Source organism: Pectinophora gossypiella, chromosome 14 (genome assembly GCF_024362695.1).
Source record: "Pectinophora gossypiella chromosome 14, ilPecGoss1.1, whole genome shotgun sequence".
NCBI classification, from domain to species: domain Eukaryota; kingdom Metazoa; phylum Arthropoda; class Insecta; order Lepidoptera; family Gelechiidae; genus Pectinophora; species Pectinophora gossypiella.
Genome location: NC_065417.1, coordinates 509,906 through 536,513, shown reverse-complemented (window position 1 = coordinate 536,513; position 26,608 = coordinate 509,906). Strand labels below are relative to the sequence as shown.

Below are 26,608 nucleotides of genomic sequence, written 5' to 3'. Positions count from 1 at the left end.
CTAGCTAGATCTAGCCTAAATCTACAGTGTTATCACAAAACGAAGACTAAAAGATAAACTAGGTTCTATCTTATTTATGATTTAAGACTTTATTAACATGGTTTTACAGTACAAAACGACATACACCTTGTGGGGGTATGGACCGTACTCCTCCACGCTGCTCTACTGCGGGTTGGTTGAGGTGTTTTTACGGCTAATAGCCGGGATCAGCTGCTTAACGTGCCCACCGAAGCACGGAATCATCTCACTTTTTCGGATTTTCGGGCGATTGAACTCTGCAATGTCCTTACCAAACAAAGGACAGTCTTGTGATTTCGTCAATTTCCCCATCAGGAATCGAACCCGGAACACCAGATCGTGAGCTGAACTCTCTAATCACTAGACCACTGAAGCTGTTTTGTTGTGTGAATTGAAAAAGATACCGCCATACGCGTGACAAATAAAGTCCATCTGATGTTTTTAATATCGATTTCGTGTTGCCAACGAAATAATAGTTTCGTGACATTTTAATATTTAATCTGTCACTTGATGGATTTAATAGAGTTGTTATGTACATTATAGTTTGGTTATGAAAAAACAAATAACTTATTACGTAGAGTTTATATAACAGAACGTATACTTTGAATTTGACCATACTCCCAACTGGAGTAGTCAGAGCTAAATCCAACGCATGATGAACTAAGTACCCACATGAACTTTTTGTTAGACCAACTATTGTCGCCGAACGAAGTAAATACTCCTTTGGCCAAAACTCTATGGTCCAGTCCTTTAAAAATAAACATAATGTAGACATTTTTAAGAAGAAAAGAAAGGTGACAAATGACGATCGGGCGCAAAAGGGATTGATCATGGTTGAACTACAGATATTTAATTATATTAGTCGTATTGAATAAATACTGGTAATTGGTAGATAATCGAAACTAATGTAAGTGTATATTGAATGTTGGATGTCCATATAAATATGTGTATGAACTAATATGGGTTTTCGTTAATACAACGTTATAGATAGTGAGGTCAAAAAAGGTATAAATATAGCAATATTTTGTTTCTTTCTTATTCATGTAATTAAGAGCGTCCATAAATATACAGAAAATATATTAAACCCGCGGCGGTGGCAAGCTATTCATTACATTACGATAATAACATTTCATAAAATCTAGTAATAACTCATACGTATCTTATCAATCTATCTACCTATATGATTATGATGATGTTCAGACATGTGTAGCCTTCAGCTGGTAGTCTTTATTAAAGTGGACATAATGTACTCTATATCTAGTTCTATTATTGTGTTACTATGTACAATTCCACTGAATGTAAGAAAGAGGTTGGAAGGGCCAAGTGAGCATGAAACGCGCGCCATACGAGTATAAGCAAATAGTTCATACTTCAACTTTGCTCTCCACTCGCCCGCAAACTTTGCGATCCACGGAGCTCCGCGATAGTATATTAAAAGGTCGTCTTGTGCATTATAACCTGCTAGAAAAAAGTCAAATATCGACTATGATGCAAGGAGATCCCTTATTATCACAGGAAAGATAAAAATCTTACTATGATCAGCTCATCATCATCAGCAATTTAAGAGCCACGCTCTTGTCGGTGCAGCATTTTCCATGGTACTTTTTTAGGGAAAAATAGGAACATCAGCTATTTGTAACAGCTAGTATTTATGATATCTGCTACCTTAATACTAGTTCCATATTATATTTTGGACACTGGCAACACTTTGAGCATTAGTATGACGGTTAATCATGGCGCGAAGGGCATAAAAGACGCTCATCCATCCCAGAACGGGCATTCTATCGTTATCGCTAGCTGGAGTATAGACCTAAGTCGAATCTATGCTGGTCGAGTGCACCACTAGTTGTAATACTATATTGTGAAAGTTACCAAGTGTATTTACAAATAAACGGTCGAGTTGTAAACTGATCTTTGAATCTTCGCACTGTCCCTACTGAAGGTTTCATATTCATCAAAAAATCTTTTTGTATGCAGTATTTTACATAAAATATACATTTCCAGTAAAGTAGCTATGTAATTTAAGAAGCAGAAGAGTTATCGTAGTTATCTGTATACAGGAGTATAGTAGTAAAAGAGAGCGGGGTTGAACCGGCGACAGCGGTTCTCATATAAAATGCGCTTTTCAACTTCTTGAAATAGAAGAATTTTATTCGCTCTACCCACCACCGTTCTGTGTTCACTTAAGTGGGTTGAATGCCCAATAATATACTACTTATGTAGGCAATAGATAATACATATATTGGATATGTAGTTTAGCTAATATATTCAGTGAACCGATACTTCCTAACCACATTCTCTGAGAAGTTGCATCACCGTAGCGTCTTGTGTACGAGTACACACTAACACACAATATAATGTAGACTGACTTCTGTATTTATTTATTTAATGGATCACTTATAGCTATGCACATTATAACATTAATTAGAGAATGTAGCGACAGTGCTAATGTGTAAGCCGATTACAAGTAAACACTTTGTCATAAAAGCAACAATTCTTATTTAAGTAAGTACTTAAGTGACTAAGTAGAGTTGATGAGGTAGCAATGTAACATCAAAAATGTGCGAGAGAGCGGAAAAATAAACATTGAAATATTCTATATAACATATTATTATATTGTCTTACAATTATTTTAAATCATAGCATAAAAATAACACCTTAATATTAAAATTAGAAAAAGCTTTCAGCAGCGCGCGTCCTCATTCCTCTCTCTTCTGTCCCTTTCACTCATACTTCTCGCTCTTCTACTCTGTTCAATTGAATCCGTCTTCACTGACATCTTTTCTCTTTCCCACATGTCCACGTGCCTGTCTCTCTCTCACTCGTTCATCTTTTATTATCTTACGGTCTTATCTACACTTTCACACATCCCACATGCATCAATGCCCTGAAGACATTGACAGGCAAAGGTTTTTTCAGAAGCAACAGTCACCTGTTCTACCAACCCGTAGACCTGTTCAGTAACTTCTAACAGGTTGTTATACAAAGAACAGGTACAGATAAAGATAAATATACTTAAGGCAAATATTTCTAGTAAAAACCTTTTCCAGCAGACAAGGAAGGGAAAAAAACTCGCTGAAGGGAAAACGACCCAATTAATGACATTTACTCCTTATCAAATTTAATTCCCCATTAAAAATCTTCGTGCAACATCAATTACAGGCTTATCTTGTATAATTTCCCTATCGGCATATCTTTGCTAGCGGTTGGCTCCTGCGTTCTTCCACTTGGAGTGGCATAAAGCTACACGTCCACTTGAGCGGAATTGGAGCGTGCGGCGTGTAAGGATTTATTGCTTTTTGTTGATTCCTATAGAACCGTGTACACTTGGAAACATTGGCCTCTCCGGCGTTGTTATTTGTTGCGTAAACTCCAACTCAAAAATATCTTTATTCAGTTGGTAATACAGTTACAATATGAATCGTTACATGAATATATTTTTTGTCGAAGTTCTTTTCCGCCTAAGACTACTGCAGCATCTCACAACCTGTATAGTCTATGGAAGAAAAAAATCAGCACACGGCCCTAAATGTACTTAAATTAAATAGAAAAAGATATTAATGCTAATTCCTGCAGACGCCATCTAATTTTATTTTAAAGTTATATCTGTCATTTCTTGTCCGTTGAAAAAGAAAGAAAAGTCCGTTGAAAATTCCTATCTTCCAAATCACTCCTGTGCTCCACTTCAGCAAGATGGAATTGAAAATTTGCTCTCTTGCTCACTGTTAATAATCGATTCCTGATCGTCTCATCATCGCTCCGCGCCGCTTCGCTCTAGTGGAAACGCAACTCAAGCCTTTATTTGAAGTGAAGTTGGCCTTTCATTTGGAGTAGTAGTGGAACTCAAGGGTGACTTCCGCCACGAACACCGCCAGTGTTGGCTAGATTAGACGCACGCTACACCGGGGTTGTTGGTAAGGGCTGGGTTTATCACGGTGCGGGTAGTAACAATATATTTAACATAAGCTCACGACTTGTTATGGCTTGGTGACTTGATGCATCACGATCCTAAACCAATGATTTTAGAATTCATGTTTGGATTATAAATGATTATCACATGCTCAGCGGTGAAGGAAAACATCGTGAGGAAACCCACATTCCCGAGACATGGGTTTCGGAGGTACGTGACCTAACCTGTATTGAGCTGGCTTTCCCTTCGGATTGGAAGGTTGGACAGGCAGTCGCTTCTGTAAAAAACCGGACTTGTCAAATCTTCTAATACCTCATTTTCACCGAGTTTGATTACATCTTGGTGAACCGTATCGCTGTCTGTGATGGTCGATAGCCAACGATGTTAGTAAAAATTGCACTTAGATTTATTCTTATTTTAAAGTTTTGTGAAATATAAAATAGCTTTTGTAATTCCTGCACACTGAAGTATAAATAAGTTTTGGCTGGCACCTATTTGGTAGACTTTAGTATCTACTTGTCTAAACCATTGCACAATGAGTGCACACCGCTATTTACATTTTAATCTATGGTAAATGTTTCAGATTAATGTAAAACCTACCAACTAATATCATCATACGTTTTATTAAATTGGCAACAACGTCCTTCAGCATTATTCCCATCAGTCGGCTGTGATTTGAAATCAAATATATTTCCATTATACATACATTGTCAACAAACATGTAATTTCAGGGAACCTGTATATTTCTAGATTCAAAGAGAATATGTCAGAGGGCTCATCACAGCGTACGAATATAATTTGCTCTGCTGCATGAATACCAATATAATATATGCACTTGTTACTTGGAAAGTTAAAGGTTAGATCAGGTTAGAATACCATAACCGTTCAGAACATAATTCTTCATCCGATAACATCGAGCTACCATGCGGAACACACCCTTACCTCCCTGGGTTTGTACTGAGCTATGACGTCACTGCTGACCTGTGACATAATTGTTGGAAAAACCCAACTTTCCACTCCGCTGGAGTGTTATATCAGTTCCTAGTATTTTTGCTGACGAAATGACGTGAAATGGAAAGGGCATTCTGATTTTTTTTAACATAAATTATTAATAATTTGTTTCTAATTCTATTCTAATGAAGTTCTTTTTTAAATAGAATCTGCTTGACTTTAGTCTTCTTTCGCATCAATGACAAAGAATTTTAAATAGACCTAAGTACGTTGTCAGCCCAATAATAATATGCTGCTACGACAATGATAACTTTCTTAACATTGGAGTCTTCAAGGCTAAAGTGAATATGCATCTCGTCACCTTATACTGAAAACCACGTAAGCGCCTCACATTCTGACGTGATTCTTCATCAAAAGCTCAGCTTCATTCAATTAATTTCAATCCGAATAATGGCTCCATGGTCCAGGCTCCGTGATCCGGAGGCCCCGGGTTCGAATCCCGGTGGGGAAATATCACAAAAAATACTTTGTGATACCTAGTTTGGTTAGGACATTACAGGCTGATCACCTGATTGAACGAAATTAAGATGATCCGTGCTTCGGAAGGCACGTTAACCCATTGGTGCCGGTTACTACTTACTGATGTAAGTAAGTAGCCGTTACATGAGTCATGGCAGGGGCGTTTGGCGGCTCAATAGTAACCTTGACACCAGGGTTGATGAGGTTAGTAATCCACTTCACAAACCACACGGGAGAAGAAGAGGAATCCAAATAAAAATTGAGACCACTATTTTTTACCTGGCTTGTAACTAGTGTGTCTACGAAATGTGATTTTATAAACGTCGCTCAAGTGATTTTCACTTTTTAGGCGATATGCATTTACTAGTAAGCTTAAACTTACCTATAAGTCCTAATTTAGGGCTGACAAGTGAATAGCGGTCAAACGCAAACCATTAAATAAAAAATAAGTTTTTTTGTGATACCTTTAGGGGCACATCACACACAACATGAGAGACTTTCCATACTACATTCCACAAAATATATATATATAGTGCTGTACAGATTTGCCCTCGTTTAACCTTCTAATTTCATGGATAACAGACATAAGCAACTATTATCAATGTTTTTGGGCATAAATGATAACCCTTGTTATTACACCCAAGCGCAAAACATCTTTCACCCATAATTATTCTGATCAAAATAAAGTGAAGCAATATAATTCTATACGTATCTGATCCAAATATCAAGCAACAATTATTTTTATATATATATGCTTCTCCCATTGGAATATATTTTTAAATAATTATGCACCTCGAACAGTGAGATAATTGGTAATTATCACGTTAAATCTGAACATACATAAACAGCCTATATACGTCCCACTGCTGGGCACAGGCCTCCCCTCAATCAACCGGAGAGAGTATGGAGCATACTCCACCAAGCTGCTCCAATGCGGATTGGTGGTGGTGTTTTTACGGTTAATAGCCAACGGCTTAACGTGCCCTCCGAAGCACGGAATCATCTTACTTTTTCGGACAATCAGGTGATTCAAGCCTGAAAAGTCCTTACCAAACAAAGGACAGTCTCACATTTGTGATTTCGACAATGTCCCCATCGGGAATCGAACCCGGACCTCCAGATCGTGAGCCTAACGCTCTAACCACTAGACCACGGAGGCTGGCTGAAAATCTGAATGGCGCTATCTATATTATTTTTAGGGAACGTCCCTTATTGTGTTGTGTTTAAATTGTTTATACTTTTGTTTTTATACTAGTTTGTGAGTTACATGAAATTACACGATCAAAACAAACAAATTAATTTACGAACAGAAATAAACGCTTCTTCCCTACGTTTTGCGTACCTAATTACGTTATTCCTACAATAAAAATGTTTTCATTGGTAACTCTATGGCGTCACAATCTAATTAAAGAAATCCGTCTGTTTCGGTCTAGTACATACACACATTGTTTGTGTTGTGGTAAAGATAGCTTCGATAGCTCCAGTGGTGTACGTAAACATAGGTCGCGTTGGTTTGAGCGAAAAGGGCGGTTATGCAAAAATATCCTACAGACAAGTAACAGAGGGAAGGTGGGAAAAACTTACAGATGCGCTGTAAAACGGAGATTTATATCCCCGGGGATACCGTTGCTCGACGAGGGTCCTCGGAGATGATGAATCAGATGGCTGCGTGCACTTTTATGATGATAATTGTATTTTGTTTGGTCGGCCGGCACTCTCACGCACGGTTGTTGAAGCAAGAAGAGAATGAATGATTCGGAAATTTGAGTGAGCGTGTTCGATGAATGAATGAGCGCCGCCGGGTGATAGGAAAGGGTAGGAAGCGGGAATGTCTGATACTTGAACACACATACATAAACTCACGCCTATTTCCCACCGGGGTAAGCAGAGACTATAGAATTCCATTTGCTTCGATCCTGACACACTTCTCTTGCTTCTTCCACATTCATCAATCGCTTCATATAGGTACGTACGCTGGATCAGAGGTTCGGTCTAGTAGAACGAGTTTTATTATAGTTCTGTGTCTTATTATTATAATTTTTCTTCTTATCGTGTGGATTGTGAGGTGGATTACCAACCTCATCAACCCTAGTGTCAGGGTTATTGCTGAGCCACCAAAGGCCCCTGACGACTACATACTTACATCAGTAAGTAACCGGGATCAACGGCTTAACGTGCCTTCCGAAGCACGGATCATCTTATTTTCGGACAGTTGGGTGATCAGCCTGTAATGTCTTAAACAAACTAGGGATCACAAAGTGACTTTTGTGATGTTCCTATCGGAATTCGAACCCGAAGCCTCCGGATCGTGAGCCCAACGCTTAACCGCTGGATCACATAGACCGTTGTATTATAAGTCAATAATTAATTGGAAATTATTCTTGGCATTGTTAATTGATTTGGGGATCAGGGGTAGCCCCGGGAGACTGTTTTCTGCGCATGATCTGAGCCAATCTGAGGTCCCATAATTTGCCTTGTGTCTTAAACTATGCTTTTGGCACAAACAACCGGGAAATGTAGGTCAGAGTAAAGATTTATACAAAAACTTGAACTTTTCACATTTTATTTTATATCTTTTCGAAAAGTGTTGTGACGATAAGTACTGAGTGGAATAAATTGATTTATTGAGTTTGCTTGCTCCACCTTAGACCACATCGCTGCTTAACACCAGGCTGGATCGTAGTCGAACGCACTCAACTCTTTTAATAAAAAAAAAATATATATATATATATAGACTTAAACAGGAATAATTAAAGCACATAATAACGGGTTCTTACCGCGTTTAAATGGGGATATGAGACTCCCGATATTTCGTGACCCCGTTATTATGTGCTTTAATTATGATAATAACCGCGTAAACTTAAAACAATGTTTAAACAGGAATAATTATACACTGCAGTAATAATCCACGCAAACATCAGTATAATATACCGTATATTTTTATCAATTGGAGTTATTATCGAAATAATTTACATTTCGAACCAACGTATGTTCCTGAGTTAGGTCAAACACTATCTATGACGTATTTCCTAAGTTCACTAAGTACATACGTCTCTAAACCTAGCGTGACATTTGACGACTAAGCAAGGTCAGTAACCTAACAAACACTACAATCTATTTAAAAAGCGAATGCTAAATATGGCTTCCCTTAATTCACCCCTGATGAGTGACGCGCGTTGTACTTGTGACGTCACGAGTCGCGTGCCAAATGAGACTGGACCTACCTCTGCGTGCCACTGACCAACCAGTCACACACTATTCGTCACTCGCGGCACACTACGCGAAGCGGGTTCACGCACTTCTTTTAAAATATATTATTATTTTTTTAGAACTTTCTGTTTTTAAACAGTAAATGTGTTTACTTTGTCTATCAAAAAGAACGTTCTTATTTTGATTTAGAATTTATTATTTGTTTATAAGTTGTACCATAAATAAACTATTTTATTCGAAATTTGAATTGTTAATAAAAATATAACGAGCTTCTATTCGACAATTAAAATAAAATAACATTCATTTCTCCAGTGTTCAATAAAAATAAAACTCTAAGGCCAAACTAAGTGATGGTAGTTTTAAGACTGAGTTGACGTGAGTGGTGAGAAGCTCCGATGGTGAGGACGTGAGGTGGTGGTGGTGGGATGATGGTATGGTGACAATGGGTATCATCATTGGGACGTGCGTGCCTGATGCTGAGCAAGATGCAGTCGCTTACGGCGCACAGCTGCGAAGACCGCCCCGGAGGATACTTTATGGTGAATACTGTAGAATTTTGTGTTTATGTTCCGTGTGACTGGAAAACTATAAGTAGACAGGCAATACAGTCTCTATCTTAGAGGGTTCCCTTAAAGCGCCATTGGACATTACATCTACGATAATAGGGTAAGGTTGCCTGTATGAGACAGACGTAAGTAACAAAGAGGTCGACATGCGGCCATTTTTCATTTCGTATTTTCGGACACTGAGTAAAGTCGCATAGGTAGCGAGTGGTAATTGGTGGCGAAAATTATAAATGGATACGAAATAGTGGGTACAGGCTGAGTAGATAGTGTTCTAGCGTAAATGAATTTATTCATGTAAAAAAAATGACAAAGGCTTTCCGTACCCGTCTTCCAGATTCGTCAGTATTTCTTTTTATTATTTTTTTCTGAGTATGCCACATGATATACATATTTTCAATATTTACTTATATTTACCATGTATTAGAACGGTTTATTTGCCATATTAAAGTGTGCTGGTTGGTATTACCTTGGATGTCGCCATTCTCACAGTTGGAATCTTAAGGTGACGCGATAGAGTTTAGTTCTGCGGTTTTTCTGACCTGAATAATATCGATAATTGTATATACCTAGTTATTGTTAGGGATGTTACGGAGCTCCGTAGCTAAAAGTATCGGATATCCGAAACCGAAATATAAGTTTCGGATCATCATCTCCCTAGCATTATCCCGTTTCTCACAGGGTCCGTTTACCTAATCTGAAGATTTGACAGGTCCGGTTTTTTACAGAAGCGATCTTCCAACCCGCGAAGCGAAAACCAACCCAATACAGGTTAGGTCACATATCTCCTATAATGCATTTATCGGGAATGTGGGTTTCCTCACGATGTTTTCCATCACCGCTAAATAAAAGTTTCGGATAATTTCGGATAAAGGCGGAGTCTCAATTGTTTATTATTTTATTCGTAACTAGTCATTCGTTTTGGGATTACTTACAGTCCAATTTTACATTTATGATTCTTATATAAAAGTGAAATCATTTAACTTATGAATATTTTACTTTACTTCCTAATCCTGGCTTGGGCTCTAAATCACTGAATTCGGCATTGAATGAGTTTAGTAGGTAATTGATATCACGTCGTTTCGGTTAATGTAAATAGGCTCGCCACTTATTACACGGGACTTAAACATATTCGGCTAGGATCACTGCCTACCCCTTTGGGGATACAGGCGTGATGCATCGTTCGTTAGAAATCTAATATCCGTAACCGAACCTAACGTATAATCCGAATTTAACAGTATGACCATTCTGTTACAAGTACGTAGCAGCACTAAGTTTAATAACTAAGTAATCCAGTGTTCACTGTTACAAGTTACATAGTGGCGCAATAGTGGTTAGAACAAGTCATAAAACTGCGTGGATGATTCGTTGTAATAATTTTTATGCACTATGTAAGTAAAGTAACCATAAATATAATAAAAATGTGTATGATTCAACGCATTTTTGTGGTGAGATCACAATAAACCTACGAGCTACTCTGAAGGGATCCTTACCACACCATTTCGCTTTGAACCGTAGTAGAACAGTTGGTAGAACGCTTGCCTCTCACTTTGAAGTCTCAGGTTCGAATCCAGCCTAAGCCAATGATTGTCGAATTTGTTTTCCAATTCATGTTTGGATCATAAATGATTATCACGTACTCAGCGGTAAGGAAAAACATCGTATGGAAACCCACACTCCCGAGAAATTCATTTTCGGAGGTATGTGACCTAACCTGTATTGGGCTGGTTTTCCCTTCGCGGGTTGGAAACTTAGAAGGTCACACAGGCAGTCGCTTCTGTAACTGGACCTGTCAAATCTTCAATTCTTCAGGTTAGGTAAGCAGACCCTGTGAAAAACGGGATAATACGAGGGAGATGGTTGGGTTGTGACTTGTGAGATCAATGACCCATTTCATCAACCCTGGCGTCCGAGTTACTATTGAGCCGACAAACTTTGACATGGCTCTTGTAAGTCTTGTGACAACTACATATTTACCACACATACTTCGGACGAGTAAATGCGAGCGAGACACAGTCCGCGCGTTCTCCCTCTTACGGCGGCCATTTTAGACTGAAGTAAGATCCAGAGGGGGTGAAGTCGGCGCCCTATACGAAAAGGTGCGGGGCGGAGTGTTACCGTTCTACGCGATGTATTTATTCTTTGTTCTATGGTTTAGTAAAGGATCTGTTGTCATACGATCACTTGTTGGACGCGACACGAGGAGACATCGCTATCGATCGCTCGTCACTTACACGCGCTATTCTTGTGTGTTTACATACTCGCTGTAACCGCTTCTGGGAGTCACGTCTGTAAATTGTTTAATGTTAAATCTTTAGTAGATCTTGTAGTACGTTACGTACGGGTTACATCATTGACTGGTTAAGGCCACTAACAAAGAGTAAACGAAACTTTGGAAATCGCCACAGGAAAGATAAAGCTTCAATGATTTAAATACCATGTTTCTAGACCTTTATGAAGCAAGGATTATCTAGAATATCCAACCAGGAATAGATTGACGTAATCCTATGATTGTCATGTCGGAAGCAAAGTATACTCGTCCGATGAATCGCAACCATTATCAACACATTATACAGGGTGGCCCGAAAGGTTCATGTTCAAAATGAAACATTAGATAGAGGGGCTCATTGGCTACCAGAAATACACGCATGGATGTTCAGCGATTATTTACGGTTTAGGAGAAGAGTGGTGGAATAGAATTAAATAATTAGAATTAATAAAGAAATAGCGTCGAAATAATAATTCCTAAAGTCAGGTAGAATATCTTGAAAAGGTACAAAATGGGTAAACCGTAAATAATCGCTGAACATACTCGTACATGGGGGTGTTTCTGATAGCCAATGAGCCACTCTATCCGATTTTGAACGTGAGCCTTTGGACCATTCTGTATATGAGCTATTTATTTATTATGAAACATAAACAATAAATATGAAAACCAAGACGATGATGTAATCTCATTCTATATTATAATAAATAGGTTATCCGTTACATAGATTATCCTAAGGGCCATGTACATAATTAGAGGACGCTTTATACAAAACTTATTTACATAATGTATACAAAACTAGGGATTACTTAAACGATGTACTGTACAATCATCCACGTATACTACATTAATAAACGCTAGAAAAACTTCAAGAAATCGTCGTCTCCTATCGTGGGGTGGGGCACTGAAATCTTCTCTTCGGCTTTAGCCTTCTCAATGTCCAATTTTTCTGGCTTCAGAACCTTTTTAGGTACCCCGACGTATACAAAGTAATAATCTGCATTCTCACCTATCTTATCGTTGTTCCAACCAGGCCGTCCGTTGTAGTTCATATTCCAATGTGAAACCGGGGTAGTGTAAGGGGAGTTGTTTATATTCGGATGGAAATTCGCCATGTTGTTGAAGATAGGGATGTTACCATTGCTATAAATACTCTGACCACTGGCAAGTATGTGTCCGTTGATACCGCCTTGTCCGAATATGTTGAACTCCCCTTTGATAGGTACGTCTAGTTGCCACTCGGTTTTCGGCCCGGCGTTACCATGATTCACGGCAGACGAGCTGGATGTCGTTGGCCAAGTCTTGGTGCTTGCAGTCCACGATGGCAGTTCTGATGGTGTATGTATTGTAGGCGTCACCAGGATCTTTGTACTCGGTGGGAGGTTAGGATCGTCGTGTTTAGTAGGATGTGGCAGCGGGTACTGACCCTTTTGATTAGTAACCTTGTGCCCGTAGTCGTACAGATAATCGTGGTCGTTCCAGTTCATCACCAAGTTAAACGGTGGAAAACGGTTGAGGGGTAACGGTGGGGCATATGCAGGCATGGGTGGGGCGTATAATGGGCAGGGCATGGAGCAAGGCGGCATGCACGGGATGCAAGGCATTTGCTGTGGAGCCATTGGTGTGGTCTTCTTCTTGGGGAGGCAGAAGTTGATGGGCGGGCAGGTGGGACGAGGGGTTGTGGTGGTGGTGGTTGTTGTGGTCGTTGTGGTGGTGCTAATGGGCGGGGCTTCATCGTCGCACACGGGCGGCATCGGGCAGCCCTCCGGCCAGCCTGACAATACAACAAAATGTCTTCGGTTGAAAATAAATTATAATACAGATTACATATAGATTGTCATATGTGTAGTAGAGGTTTCAACACTGCCACAAGCGTGCTAAACCTTCATAATATTATCCTTAAACTTATCCGTGATTTCAGATGGGACAGGACGAACCACAAGAATTACTTCTGGCGCATCTCATCTTTAAAATCATATCATCTTGCAAAGTGTATAAAATATGTTGTTGTTCCTAAAATGAATACGATGAACCGTCCTGAAATGCGATAGTTGCGTAGGTTTTCATATTCGCTAGACACGACCGACTTACCAAATAAACAATTTTGATAATTAATACGGGATGACTGATGAGATTGGAGTGGAGTAGGTAGATCCATAATACCTACCTACCTACCTACCTACCTACCTACTCCGCTCCAATCTCATCAGTCATCCCGTGATCATGGCACTTGCAACAGTGTCGAAATATCGGGAGTCTCATATCCCCATTTAAACGCGGTAAGAACCCGTTATTATGTGTTTTAATTATGATAATAACCGCGTAAACTTAAAACATTGTATAAACAATTTTGTTTGGAGTGTTTACCAGAACTTTTACACCTAGTTCTTGTCTTCCCAGTAAATATTTTTCGGCTAGTGCGGAAATGATATATTTAGGTGAGACTACTTGGCCGTTGGCCATAGTACTCTCGTCCAGCTTTATTCCACCCACTTCCGGGTTAGTATCCAGCTTGTTACTGTTTCCTGTCTAGAATATTTTATAGGCATTTGGCATTTGGTATTCGTTTGAAGTCGTGTTAGTAACAGCTAATAAAGTGAAATTAACCGGTTGATATTGCTCAGGCTTTGGTCATCTAAAATGGGTTACTTCTGATGTTATCGTTAGTTAGTATTATCCCACTGAAGAGCACGGTCCTCCATTTTGAATCCATTTCACAGACAGAATTCAATAAAAAAATCAAATCAAAAAATCATCATCAACAGAATCAGAATCGTCCCTATACAATGCAAACACCATTCTTTGGCCGGACTTTACGTTCTGTTTGATTTCCTCAAAATCCTAAACACGACAAAAGGTCTCGGAAACATTGTCCAGCTACAACTTATATCTGGTGAAGCAGATGTGTGGACAGAACCAATTCGTCTATAATTAGGAGACTAGAGGTTGTACCGTCAATGTTTACCAACCTTCAATGACGGGTTGTTTGGGGAACAACCAGTGTGACTCCGTGTTTCGCAACGCTTTCTGCGGCTGTACGCCTCCGACGTTGGCTCTCACTGTGTTAGGGCTCCTGCCCATCTGCACGGAGACTCCTACGCTCTTTTGCAGCGCCGTCCTCTCGCGGCGTCTGTCTCGGCATTCTTTGCACATCGAGCAGTATACCTGGAGATGGATTAGTGTTGGAAAATGCATGTTCGTTGGTGAGGTTATTCTACTCCCTTTTCCCTTGACTCCAGGGCTATGTTCCTAGTTTAGGCATTATTTGGTGATCATCTTTGAACTCATCAACTACCATCGGATGTAATTGTGGTGAAACGTGAGCTCACAACGATGAAACTATAGAAAAATTAAACTTTACACACGAGAGAGCACGAGTTCTTTGTAAAGTCAATCCTTGAGGAATTCCACCAGCAGCTGATCTTAATCAAAGTGTACTTACCTCAAGAAGGTCGTTAGTGACAAGTCCGTCCCGACACTGGCGACAAGCGGTGCGGCAGTCGATGAAGCCTGACCCGCGGACCATCTGGAAGATATATGCGCCCAACAGGATGAGCAGGTACGGGTTCATTCTCCTGGAAACAGATAGTGTCTTCATATCGCCATCTATCTAACGTTATCCCGTTTTCACGGAATCTGCTAGAATTGTCAGGTCAGGTTTGTTACGGAAGTGACTACCAATTTGATCTTCCAATCCGAAGGGGATACGAGGGAAACCAAGTACAGAGGGCACATACCTCAGATACACGGTTTATACAGGTGGATAGTGTTAGTGTCCTCTAAATTGGTCTTCTGGGGATGTGGTTACAATTTTTCGATAGTTTCAGTAATTGTCTGACCTTGGGGGTTAAAATGGCCACATCGAAGCTATTCATCTAAAAAAGCAATATTGCTATTTGACATTTGTTTGCATTGCGCACTTACTTTTATATGCGCAAATGTCAAATTGCAACATTGCTTTCTTAGAAGAATTGCTTCGATGTGGCCATTTTCACCCCCCTTGTCTGGAAATTGTGGAACTTACTTGTATGTAAACAGGAACTGACGCCGGTTGCTCGTGTGTTCTTAATTAGGTGTTCTTGCCAGCGTGATTTTAATTAGAAAACTTTTAACGAACCCTACACTTTCTTTATTGCTTTAGTAACTTCATTAGTAATTCCATATTAAATCACATTGAATCTTGTTACACTGGCTATATTAATGTAATATAAATATTAGCTATCACTTATATTGAATATATTTTTTAATATCAGTTCGAGTACGTTAGTATTTGTTCAGATAATAACTTACACTGGTTTTATTTCTATAGGTATTTGAGTATTGTTATATAAAGCAAATAATTCAATTTATTTTCCTATATAATATTCGTTGCACAAGTTTACATGAGTTATTATTCTATGACTAGATGGGGTGGGATTTGTGGGGTTAACATTGGTTCCAATTGATTATGTGAAAAGTTTTCAAGAGATAAGTAATGATATTTCAATTAACCGCATGTCACACACGGTTTTTTTTCGCCTCATCATCATCATCACTAATATAAGAGCCACGCTCTTGGCGGTGTAGCATTCTCCATGCTACTTTTTTAGGGAAAAATAGAGCCTTCTGTCCAACTTCCTTGCATCAGCACCAGAGTGTGATCTGTTTGTGAGTAAGTGGACGTATGTGTGTCGCGAGTGTCTGAGGTTCTGCGAGATGATGAATGATGTGTGAAAATTAAATATGTTTTTATATTGTTTAAACTTAAGTTTCATATGTTTTTTATTATACTGCTTATATTTAAACTTTCACGGCGCATTGGCGCTTCTGCACTGTAAAGTCGCGAAATGTAAATAAATAAATAAATAATAACTCTGTCTGCCTCTTATCTATTTTTTTTTCCTAACGTATCAAAAATCAGAAATGATAAACTATCACAATATCGTGCTTGCATCAGAGGATTCGTCGTTAGAGTTGTGTGTGTGTGATTTGTGGATTCACCTGCATGAAGGTAAACTTACACGCTTGTACACGCAAAGGTTGGTCTAGATGTGCCTCTTTTCCTTGCCCAGAACTAGTTTCAAGCGCAAGTACCTATCTTAACAAGTGTCTTTATAAGACAAGTCTGAAGAGAAAAGTAAAAATTTTACCGCCTTATTACAAAAAGAAGACTAAAGACCAACTAGGTTTAAAATAATGATCCGCGCCACGAAATATGTCGACGGATTTTAATGGAACTAATGGACAAGCCATAATAATTTCTATGCAGAATGCGACAGTTTTTATTTTACACAGACTATATTTTAAACTTAGTTTATCCTTTAGTTTTCATTTTGTAACAACACTGTTAGTTTTTTATTAGCTTTACTGTTTTAGCTCTAGCTTTTTTTTTTACGTTTTTTTTTATGAATTCTTATAATTAACTGAATTTGTACATGATTTTTTATTTTCATCTAAATTATTTTTAAACCAAAAGCCAGATTAAGTTCCCGATTTTAAATTTGAATATTTGAAATTCGTTTTAGATTTTGACTGTGATTTATTGCATATTTCATCCTGCTTGACAAACATTTCGTTATCGCTTGTAGAACGGATTTGATTTGTTATACTAACATTTTTTCTGTATTTTTTTCAATCATCACATCAATAATTTAAGAGCCACGCTCTTGTCGATGTAGCATCCTCCATGCTACTTTTTAGGGAAAATAGAGCAGAGGTTTCCCTCTCATTAGTGGTTTATTTTTATTCAATGGAATATTTATATTATATTTCTCTTTTATTTCCTTCAAATTTGTTTTCTTAATTTATTTAATATTCCCAAAAAAAATGTCCTTGTTAAAATACCAAGAAAGTACGTACATGAGTACAAATTGCTTGAAGACATGGCATGTGGTGTCGGTCGCGACTATCAGGTTTATCGATTGACACTTTAATGAGCGCGATATATATAATGCGATTGTTAGTCGTGCCACGAGGCTTATCCACTAAGTGATTATCTTGTTACCATATTATGTAACACATGCTAATGGGTATAGTTATGTTGAGTAACATATCATAGCTACGTATAGTATTGATTCAGTATTGAGCAATATTGTCTGTTTTTCCGATCATTTAGTGTATGACATCTGAGGGTCTGTAGTCGTTACCATGAGCCATGTCAGGGGCCTTTGGCGGCTCAATAGTAACCCTGACACCGGAGGTGATGAGGTTGGTACTCCAACTCACAACCCACTCGATAAAAGAAGATGTGAGTGTAATAACAAAAAAGTCCAAAATGAACTATGTGTATCAGTGATAGGGTAGATAACCATCATTATCCAGTGGTTGCAACTTACAATTAGTCTTCTGGTGATTCTATGAAACCCTGGACAGACTTCGACTTGAGTCTTTTCGCAATGAGTACCAAAATGGAGGCAACTTGGCACTGAAAAAGCATGCCTAACACCTCACTGGCTTCACTACATAACTGCTTATGGTCGCGAGACCGATCGCATGTTGGCAGAACTAATAATAAAATCAAATCAATTTATTTGCGAGAATACATAATTTTTTTTTACAAAAAGCTGGTAAAACAATTTACATAACAGAGCTTAACAGAACAGAATTATACAGCTAAAGAAAATTATTTCTTATCTTCTCAGCCTATCCACCCTCCTCTCTTTCACGCCATCCTTTCCGGTCCTGTGCAGGATACAAAATTACAAACACACACACAATACAAAACACACACATGCACGCACATTTTGGATACAAAATTATTTATTTTTGCATTTAAAATATTCATAAAAAGAAGGATCAGTTTAGTACGAGTAGTTTAACGAGTATCGACTTCAACTGCCATCAATTCTCTTTTCAAATTCAAACCGACATAACACAATTTAAAACCCCACTTTGCCTACACAATGCGCTTTGAAGTCGGGGCAAGTTACGCATTATTGTCTACATACGTCTGTCATGCCTGTCTGTCATTAACAACCGGTCAGCCATATCGAGAGTGGAGGAAGCCAATAGCATACTAATAAGGATTGGTATTAAACTTTATGTCTGTATTGTGATCGTTCAACCGTCGGTACAGTCAGAAGCAAATAGTGACAGTCAAGGTATACATACATATAGTTAGCAACATCCAGAATGTCCAATAATTAGGGAAGTTCAAGGTGGCCGTATAGATTAACACTCTAAGTGACCAAAAACACCAGCCTGCGTGTTGAAAAAGTTGGCAACAACCTAATCGTCCAGATTCGCAAGACGCTTACAATGTCGAATAGTTCGGCTCAATTATTCATTCGTTCAAAAGAAAACTTGTCGAAAGAATAGACAATTCAAATGTTAAGACACAGATCTCACAGTATTTTATCCCGGGACAATTCACAGGCTGGTCACGTCCGGTACGAACGAGTTGCTCCTAGATTGCTACCTGATGGACACTATCCATACTAGCTGGATTTATCTAGTCACTAGAGCAGGAAAAACTGGTCTAGACTGCCGGGGGGTCTAGACTTTATAGGTACGTGCGCGGGTTGGAAAATAAAGATGCAGTTGCTACGTTCATACGTGTACTTATATTTGCTATACTAGACAGAAATTACAGAGAGTAGAGCTTAGTGTAGTACGAGTAGTGAGCCGTGGTAGCCCAGTTGGTGGAACGCTTGCCTCTCACTTTGAGGTCGCAGGTTCGAATCCAGACCTAAACCAATGATTGTCGAATTTGTTTTCCAATTCATTTTTGGATCATTAATGATTACCTATCACGTGTTCAGCGGTGAAGGAAAACATCGTGAGGTAACCTAACCTGTATTGGGCTGGTTTTCCTTCGCGAGTTGGAAGGTCAGACAGGCAGTTGCTTCTGTAAAAAACAGGACCTGTCAAATCTTCAGGTAAGCGGTCCTGTCAAAAATAGTCCAATTGAAAGCTTGTCAAATCTTTTACGTAGGTGTATAAATTACGTGAGCGGATATAGGTATAGAAACTGCCTTATAAAAATAATATTGACAGTATTCCGAATCAAACCCAGGACCTCCAAAAGCCGAACACCACACCACACTGTTGTACAATCCCCAGTATTATCAGAACAAACTTTTAAATCTCTACTCTAACTCCAAGTGATACAAATGGGAGTAATTCGCAGTGGGGTCACGTATCTGCCTGGTCTTTGTTCCATTACGATCGCTGTTGAGTGTGGTATTTGTGCTACAGCCATAGTGACCTTGAGGCGATGACGCTAGTGATCTACCTGGGTAGTATGGTGACAGTTTGAGCCCGTATCACTTGCTGATAACTGTCCTTTAGGCTATCTAAAACTTATCTGACAAGCTTCTGTTTTCTATAAGTCCCTCGGCGTTCATTAGTTTCGAAAACAAATATAATGCTTCTTCTTCTTATCGTGTGGATTGTGAGGTGAATTACCAACCCCATCAACTTTGGTGTCAGGGTTATTATTGAGCCGCCAAGGGCCCCTGACACGACTCATGTAGCGACTACTTTATTAGTTTTGGGTTATCACGTGCTCAGCGGTGAAGGAAAATATCGTGAGGAAACCCACATTCCCGAAAAATGCATTTTCGAAGGTATGTGACCTAACTTGCATTGGGCTGGTTTTCCCTTCGCAGGTTGGAAGGTTAGCAGGCAGTCGCTTCTGTAAAAAACCGACCTGTCAAATGTTCAGGTTGGGTAAGCGGGCCCAGTGAAAAACGTACTTATGCTAGGGATATGATGAGTCTACACATTAGGTACTATTAGCAGACATTAGCATAATTCGTCCAGAGATAAAAGCTATTTGAACTTCATATTTGGTTTACGGCTCGTCAAATATTAGTTATTTCTATACCAATGCTCTTAGCAATGTATACTTAATGTCTGTTCGGTCCTGTTACATATCATTTGATACCGGGTGTCTTATACGACACTTATAAACCATAATTATTATGGTGATTGTGTGGTGAAGATCGTCTTGATTTCTGCTATAGGATTACTATATTCTGGCTTAAATCATTAAGGCATCTACTGAAGCTGCCCAGTTTTGAAGTGTCATATTTAAAATGGTTTCCTATTATCTATGTAGAGTTACAAACAAAGTATTGCATGTTGTAATTACAAGTTTCTGCATTTTTTGTAAGAATTCTTGTTCTTCTCATTACTAATCTGAAGAGCATTTTGAGCGACATTGTCGAAATCACTTTGTGAGACTGTCATTTGTTTGGTAAGGACATTGCAGACTTGAATCAGCTGATTGTCCGAAAAAGTAAGATGATTACGTGTTTCGGAAGGCACGTTAAGTAATTCATCATCAGCCCATAAACGTCCCCAACTGGGGCACGGGTCTTCCCTATGGACGGATAGGGAGATCGGGCCTTAAACCATCACGCGGGCCCAGTGCTGATTAATGGTTATAAACGACTGCTAACGCAGCCGGGACCAACGGCTTAACGTGCCTTCCGAAGCACACATGAGCTCGAGATGAAAACTTTTTTGTGATCACCCATCCTATGACTGGCCTTTGCGAAAGTTTCTTAACTTCAACAATCGCAGACCGAGCGCGTTTACCGCTGCGCCACCGAGCTCCTTGTTTCAGTCTGTGTTTATTGTGTTACGTCTTGAAAGAATAATGTTACTATTCTAGTATTGATGGTATTAACGATGTGTTTGTGTTGTTCCAGGTATAAAATGTCCGGTGTGCAGCAAGTTCGTGTTGCCAGACGACATCGAGTGCCACCTGGTCATGTGCCTGACCAGGCCACGACTATCATACAATGGTGAGATCCTCTTCTCTCTCTCTCTCTTTATTTAAGAGCTGCGCTCTTGTCGGTGGAATAATCGCCTCCATTTTCATTACTCCATAGATAGGGCGTGTAGAACGGTGGTTGCCCCAATCGCCTTCCGTTCCGCAGTACACCGACCAATTTCTCAATCGGTGATGTTCTAGCTAGAGCCATACCAGAATCCATTTCCTCGGCCTCCAACCAGTACTGATACCGCTGCTGCCCGGCATCAGGGGTGCGCTTTTGAAGTAGCGGCGCCTACTCGCTACGTCACAAGATCGTCATAGAACCTTAAGTAGCATTTTATAGGTTAGCCCGTCCCAGTAAGCTACCCACTACGTTCTGCTAATCCTGTCGCTGTTTGGTCGGGGACTGCTTATTTTGATGACCAGCCCACACGATAGAAAAACTGACATCCGACTACAATTATAGTACATAACACAACGTAATATAAACTCACGATCATATCCCAATTGGGGTAGTCAGGGATACATCCATCGTAAGATGAACCAAGTACCCACACCTCACCGAGCTTTCTGTTACGCCAACGTGATAGGTGGTGAGCCGTATCGCCGTCTATAATGGTCGAGCCAACTGTTTTAGTGAAAACTACACTAATAAATTAATCTGCATGTGTCTTAAAAATATATGTTTAATTATGTTGGTATGTTATAGTAACATATAGGCAATTAACACTTTCACGGGCGGAGACCGTGGGTCATTGATGGTTCATTATAGATAGTATGACACCTTGGAATCGGAACGTCATTAGACGTTCTGTCCTTGAAAGTGTTAACGACCTCCGTAGTCCAGTTGTTGAGCGTTGGGCTCACATTCCGGAGGTCCCGGGTTCGAATCCCGGTGGGGACATATCACAAAAATCACTTTGTGATCCCTAGTTTGGTTAGGATATTACAGGCTGATCACCTGATTGTCCAAAAAGTAAGATGATCCGTGCTTCGGAAGGCACGTTAAGTCGTTCGTCCCGGTTAATACTTACTGATGTAAGTAAGTAGTCGTTACATGAGCCATGTCAGGGGCCTTTGGCGGCTCAATAATAACCCTGATGTCAGGGTTGATGAGGTTGGTAATTCACCTCACAACCCAAACGATAGAAGATATATGCAATCGTTTCTAAAACATTAAGTATAACCTGTTTCTATGTTGGTATTTCAGAGGACGTGCTATCAGACTCGAAGGGGGAGTGCGTGATCTGCCTGGAGGAGCTCAGCGCCGGCGACACCATCGCGCGCCTGCCCTGCCTTTGCATCTACCACAAGGGGTGCGTCACACTATCTAATCTCGCCTATCATCATCATCTGTTTCCTACGATTCATGACTTATCATTGTTGCAGTCATGCACTGCAAGCGGACACTGTGGTCCAGGGGTGGAGCGTTGGACTGACGATCCGGAGGCCCCGGGTTCGAATCCCGGTGGGGACATATCACAAAAATCACTTTGTGTTCCCTAGTTTGGTTAGGACATTACAGGCTGATCATCTGATTGTCCGAAAGTAAGATGATCCGTGCTTCGGAAGGCACGTTAAGTGAGTAATCGTTACATGAGCCATGTCAGGGGCCTTTGGCGGCTCAATCATGACCCAGACACCAGGGTTGATGAGGCTGGTATTCTACCTCACACGAGAAGAAGAAGATGCACTGCAAGCCAATTCTGGAGCGGCAAATTCTACCGCACACTTTGCAGAAAAACGACGGAAAATTTCACTTGATATTAACCCAGAATCATGGTCGGAATCATCCCCCTGAGTATTCGTGTTACGATGTCACTAACACCCTTTATAGTGTTTTATGTAATCAATATTTTTTTAATCTCCTAAATCCCATCATAGTGTATTTAGCAAGACATATCTAGTAGTAGACATATCTGGGTGTGGCACTCGTTTGAATAGCAAGTGCTTGTCAAAGGGTGCAGCGGGGGCTCGATAGCCCTCAGATAAGCCGAGGGCGGAGGGCTAGATGTAGGGCATCGATATAACGTAGGCTAGATGCAGGTCATCTGATATTTGACCTGGGAACTTGCATATAGGTATTGGGCTATTGGTGTATATGTTTTATTTTTTTAGTTCTAGGGAAAAGGTCAGTTTGTTAGATACACGAATTATTTATCTACAGGCAGACGCAGACGCAAGTCGCGCCCGTAATTCTTAAAAGTGTAGGCAGAGCCACAAATCACCTAAAGACTAAGCCTAAGATTATTCGGTTTTAACGATATGCTTGGGATGATAATAAAGCAAATGCATTTTGTTTTTCTTTACACTTATTCACACCCCGAACACTTCATACAAAACACCTCGTTTTACACAGACACTACACATTGACATCGTACACGCGCTGTGTGTGTGATGTCTGATGCCCGTACGATTAAAAACTAAAGTAAGACCGAGGGGTGGGGGGGGTTCTCTCGATAAACCGTACGTAGTATTATTCCTTATTCTATGTCATTTGGAGCAGAACTGCTGCCTGCAATCTCTAATGGGGTGGGAGGTAAAGGAATCAGAATACAACTTGCAACCACAGTCGATACAGAGACCTTAGATGGATATGATCATGAGCCTATTACAAGTTTACTAATGCTACATTTCTTTTTGTTTCCAGATGTATAGACCAATGGTTCGAGGTGAACAGATCGTGCCCCGAGCACCCCGGCGACTAGGCGGCGGTGCGCGGGCGCAGTGCCATGTGCTCTAGTGATAAACAGACTGCGGCTCCGGCCTTGTACATATATTATAGTGAGACCTACCTACCATAAATAAAACAAAGACAATCATACATTATGGGAAATTCTCGGTGGAGTATTAATTAATATAATATAATATTAATTGTAAATTTTACATCGTTATTCTTTAGTTGAGTCGGTTCGATATAGTTTGTTTTTTTTATTTGATATGTATAATGCTATGTATATGGTATCCTGTAACGCGGTAACCGCAGTGACGCGGTCTGCAATCCAACTGCGGCTTAGCGTAAGTTTGATTATAAGGTTGCGGACTGGGTGATGGCGGGCAGTTGGGCGGTGGCGGGAGCGTCTATGTAGCTCTCGTCACATTACCAGCGTGACGGGGCAAGCGCGGTAAGCGCCCGCCGCGTGACGACTATCGTATATTACACACTTGTAGCTCCGTGCTGGCGTCGCGCTAGCGCCCCGTCACGCCAGCAATGTGACGAAAGCGCTTCATAGACTCTACCCTTTTCCGCTGTCCACTGACATCCAGTTCACGTCCTTAAGACACTATTAAGCCCGACCAGAAATATAAATACTAGTCGTCAACTCTGGCGGACTACATTTTAATTTAATGTGACAGCTGTAAAAGCAGTAGTGCTGTCTTTCACTTACGCTTAGTGCAGGAAAGAGGCAACTGTGAAATGAAACTTGAATTCAGTTCGTCAGAGTCGAGGCTCGATTGAAAACTACAGTTAAAATTTACTAAATATTCGTGCACCTCGTTATAAATAATCAATTTATGTTTATGTACAGGCTGTGTATTTAGTAGTCGCTCTGACTTGTATGTATACGTATTAGAATTTAAAAAAGATAAACGGCATAACAGGTAGCCTAGCCTGTTCGTCAAATGATTTTATGAGTTGTCACGCGAAGATTTTAAACGGTTTTTAAAACCCCTTGTATATTTTACGTAATATTTTTATCGGCATAAAATGTAGTGTTCGCGGTATGATTTCAATGTAAAAAGAATCGCGAGTGCACTTGCGAATCATGAGAAAATCTAATAATGCTCATATTTATTTGCGTTTTATTGTGTTTTCTTTATTGAAGCTATTTGTCTTGAAGTCTGTGCTTAGTAATGAGTAATATGGACATTTATTTTAACGGTAAGCCCTTGTTAAAGTAACGATAATGTTTACGTGAATGTCGCTCTATCGTATAATAAATGGTCGATTCCACAGATAGATTGGTCAATCTGTATTTATTGACAGTCTGAGGTGTAGTGGCATTTATCGTGTACCGTTTATCTTAAATAATATGACAAGCTGTGTCTAGTGATAAGTTATTGTCTATGATTCGTCCAACACGCGTCTTGTCGATGGTATATCTTTGGAATTTTTTAGAGGTTTCGCCAATCGTGGGCTGTTTCCGCGCACGTAACGGAGGTATATATAGGCTTGTTTTGTCGCGCGCGGGACGACAAAAGCATGGCATATTGTTAACTCTTGTGCCATGGAACAAACGGTTATACAGCGATGATTTTATATATTTTTAAAGAGACCTAAGTAAGCAGTTGGATTGTAACCGGCAAGGGAGTACAGGCTAGGGTTCCGTTGTGCAACCACTGTGATGAATCGCGGTTTACATATCTGTTCCGTAAGCTTATATTATGATTTGATCTTTTTCATCTTGATAATAAAGTTGATTTGTTTCTAAATTTTCTAACATTGTTTTCTTTATTAACCAGTATGAGTAAGTTACTAATGGGAGGAGATATATACTTATATTTTACGAGGTGGTGGTGTTAGGGTTATTCTGCATCTGGTCGTACCGCATCTTTTTCCTATGCGTCTATCCTTTTCTGTCACTCAGAACTGTCATATGCTAGAACGAGGTAATGCGACCGCACGCAGCGGAATTGATGAGGTTCTATATCTTGCTCGTCACAGTGTGGTCTAGTGGTTAGAGCGTTAGGCTCACGATCTGGAGGTCCGGGTTCGATTCCCGATGGGGACATTGTCGAAATCACTTTGTGAGACTGTCCTTTGTTTGGTAAGGACTTTTCAGGCTTGAATCACCTGATTGTCCGAAAAAGTAAGATGATTCCGTGCTTCGGAGGGCACGTTAAGCCGTTGGTCCCGGCTATTAGCCGTAAAAACAGTGCAGTGGAGCAGCGTGGTGGAGTATGCTCTATAACCCCTTCGGTTGATTGAGGGGAGGCCTGTGCCCAGCTGTGGGACGTATATAGGCTGTTCATGTATATCTTGCTCTAGCAAATGGTGGTACTGAGTGACAGGAGGAGTGAAAGGATAGAGGTATAGGAAAGTGAGATGCGGTGCAGCCATAGTAGTTTAACCCTTAGTGACTTTACCCAATAAATCTGAGGTGCGGGGTCAATAATGGTGAACCAAATTAACGCATGTTTTTTCGGCGGATAAGAACATTAAATGACAGGTATATTTATAATAAAATTCAATGCTGTGTAATGGAATCAGTACCAGTATGTTATATTATATTCAATCATCATCATCATCAGCCCATTAACGTCCCCACTGCTGGGGCACGGGCCTTCCCTATGGATGGATAGGGAGATCGGGCCTTAAACCATCACGCGGGCCCAGTGCGGATTGATGGTTATTAACGACTGCTAATGCAGCCGGGACCAACGGTTTAACGTGCCTTCCGAAGCACGGATGAGCTCGAGATGAAATAATTTTTTTTTGTGGTCACCCATCCAATGACCGGCCTTTG

The 26,608-nt window shown here is 40.0% G+C and overlaps 1 protein-coding gene across 1 annotated transcript in view; it reads left to right on the top strand.

The window, feature by feature from the left end:
- Positions 1-25,578, top strand: part of LOC126372560 (E3 ubiquitin-protein ligase ZNRF1) — a 165,003-nt gene extending 139,425 nt beyond the window's left edge. The window contains exons 2-4 of the mRNA XM_050018385.1: positions 21,073-21,168; positions 22,351-22,456; positions 23,791-25,578. Coding sequence (XP_049874342.1) covers positions 21,073-21,168; positions 22,351-22,456; positions 23,791-23,848 — 260 coding nt within the window. The 3' untranslated portion in view covers positions 23,849-25,578. The remainder of the gene's footprint in view (positions 1-21,072; positions 21,169-22,350; positions 22,457-23,790) is intronic.
- The last annotated feature ends 1,030 nt before the right edge of the window (positions 25,579-26,608 follow it).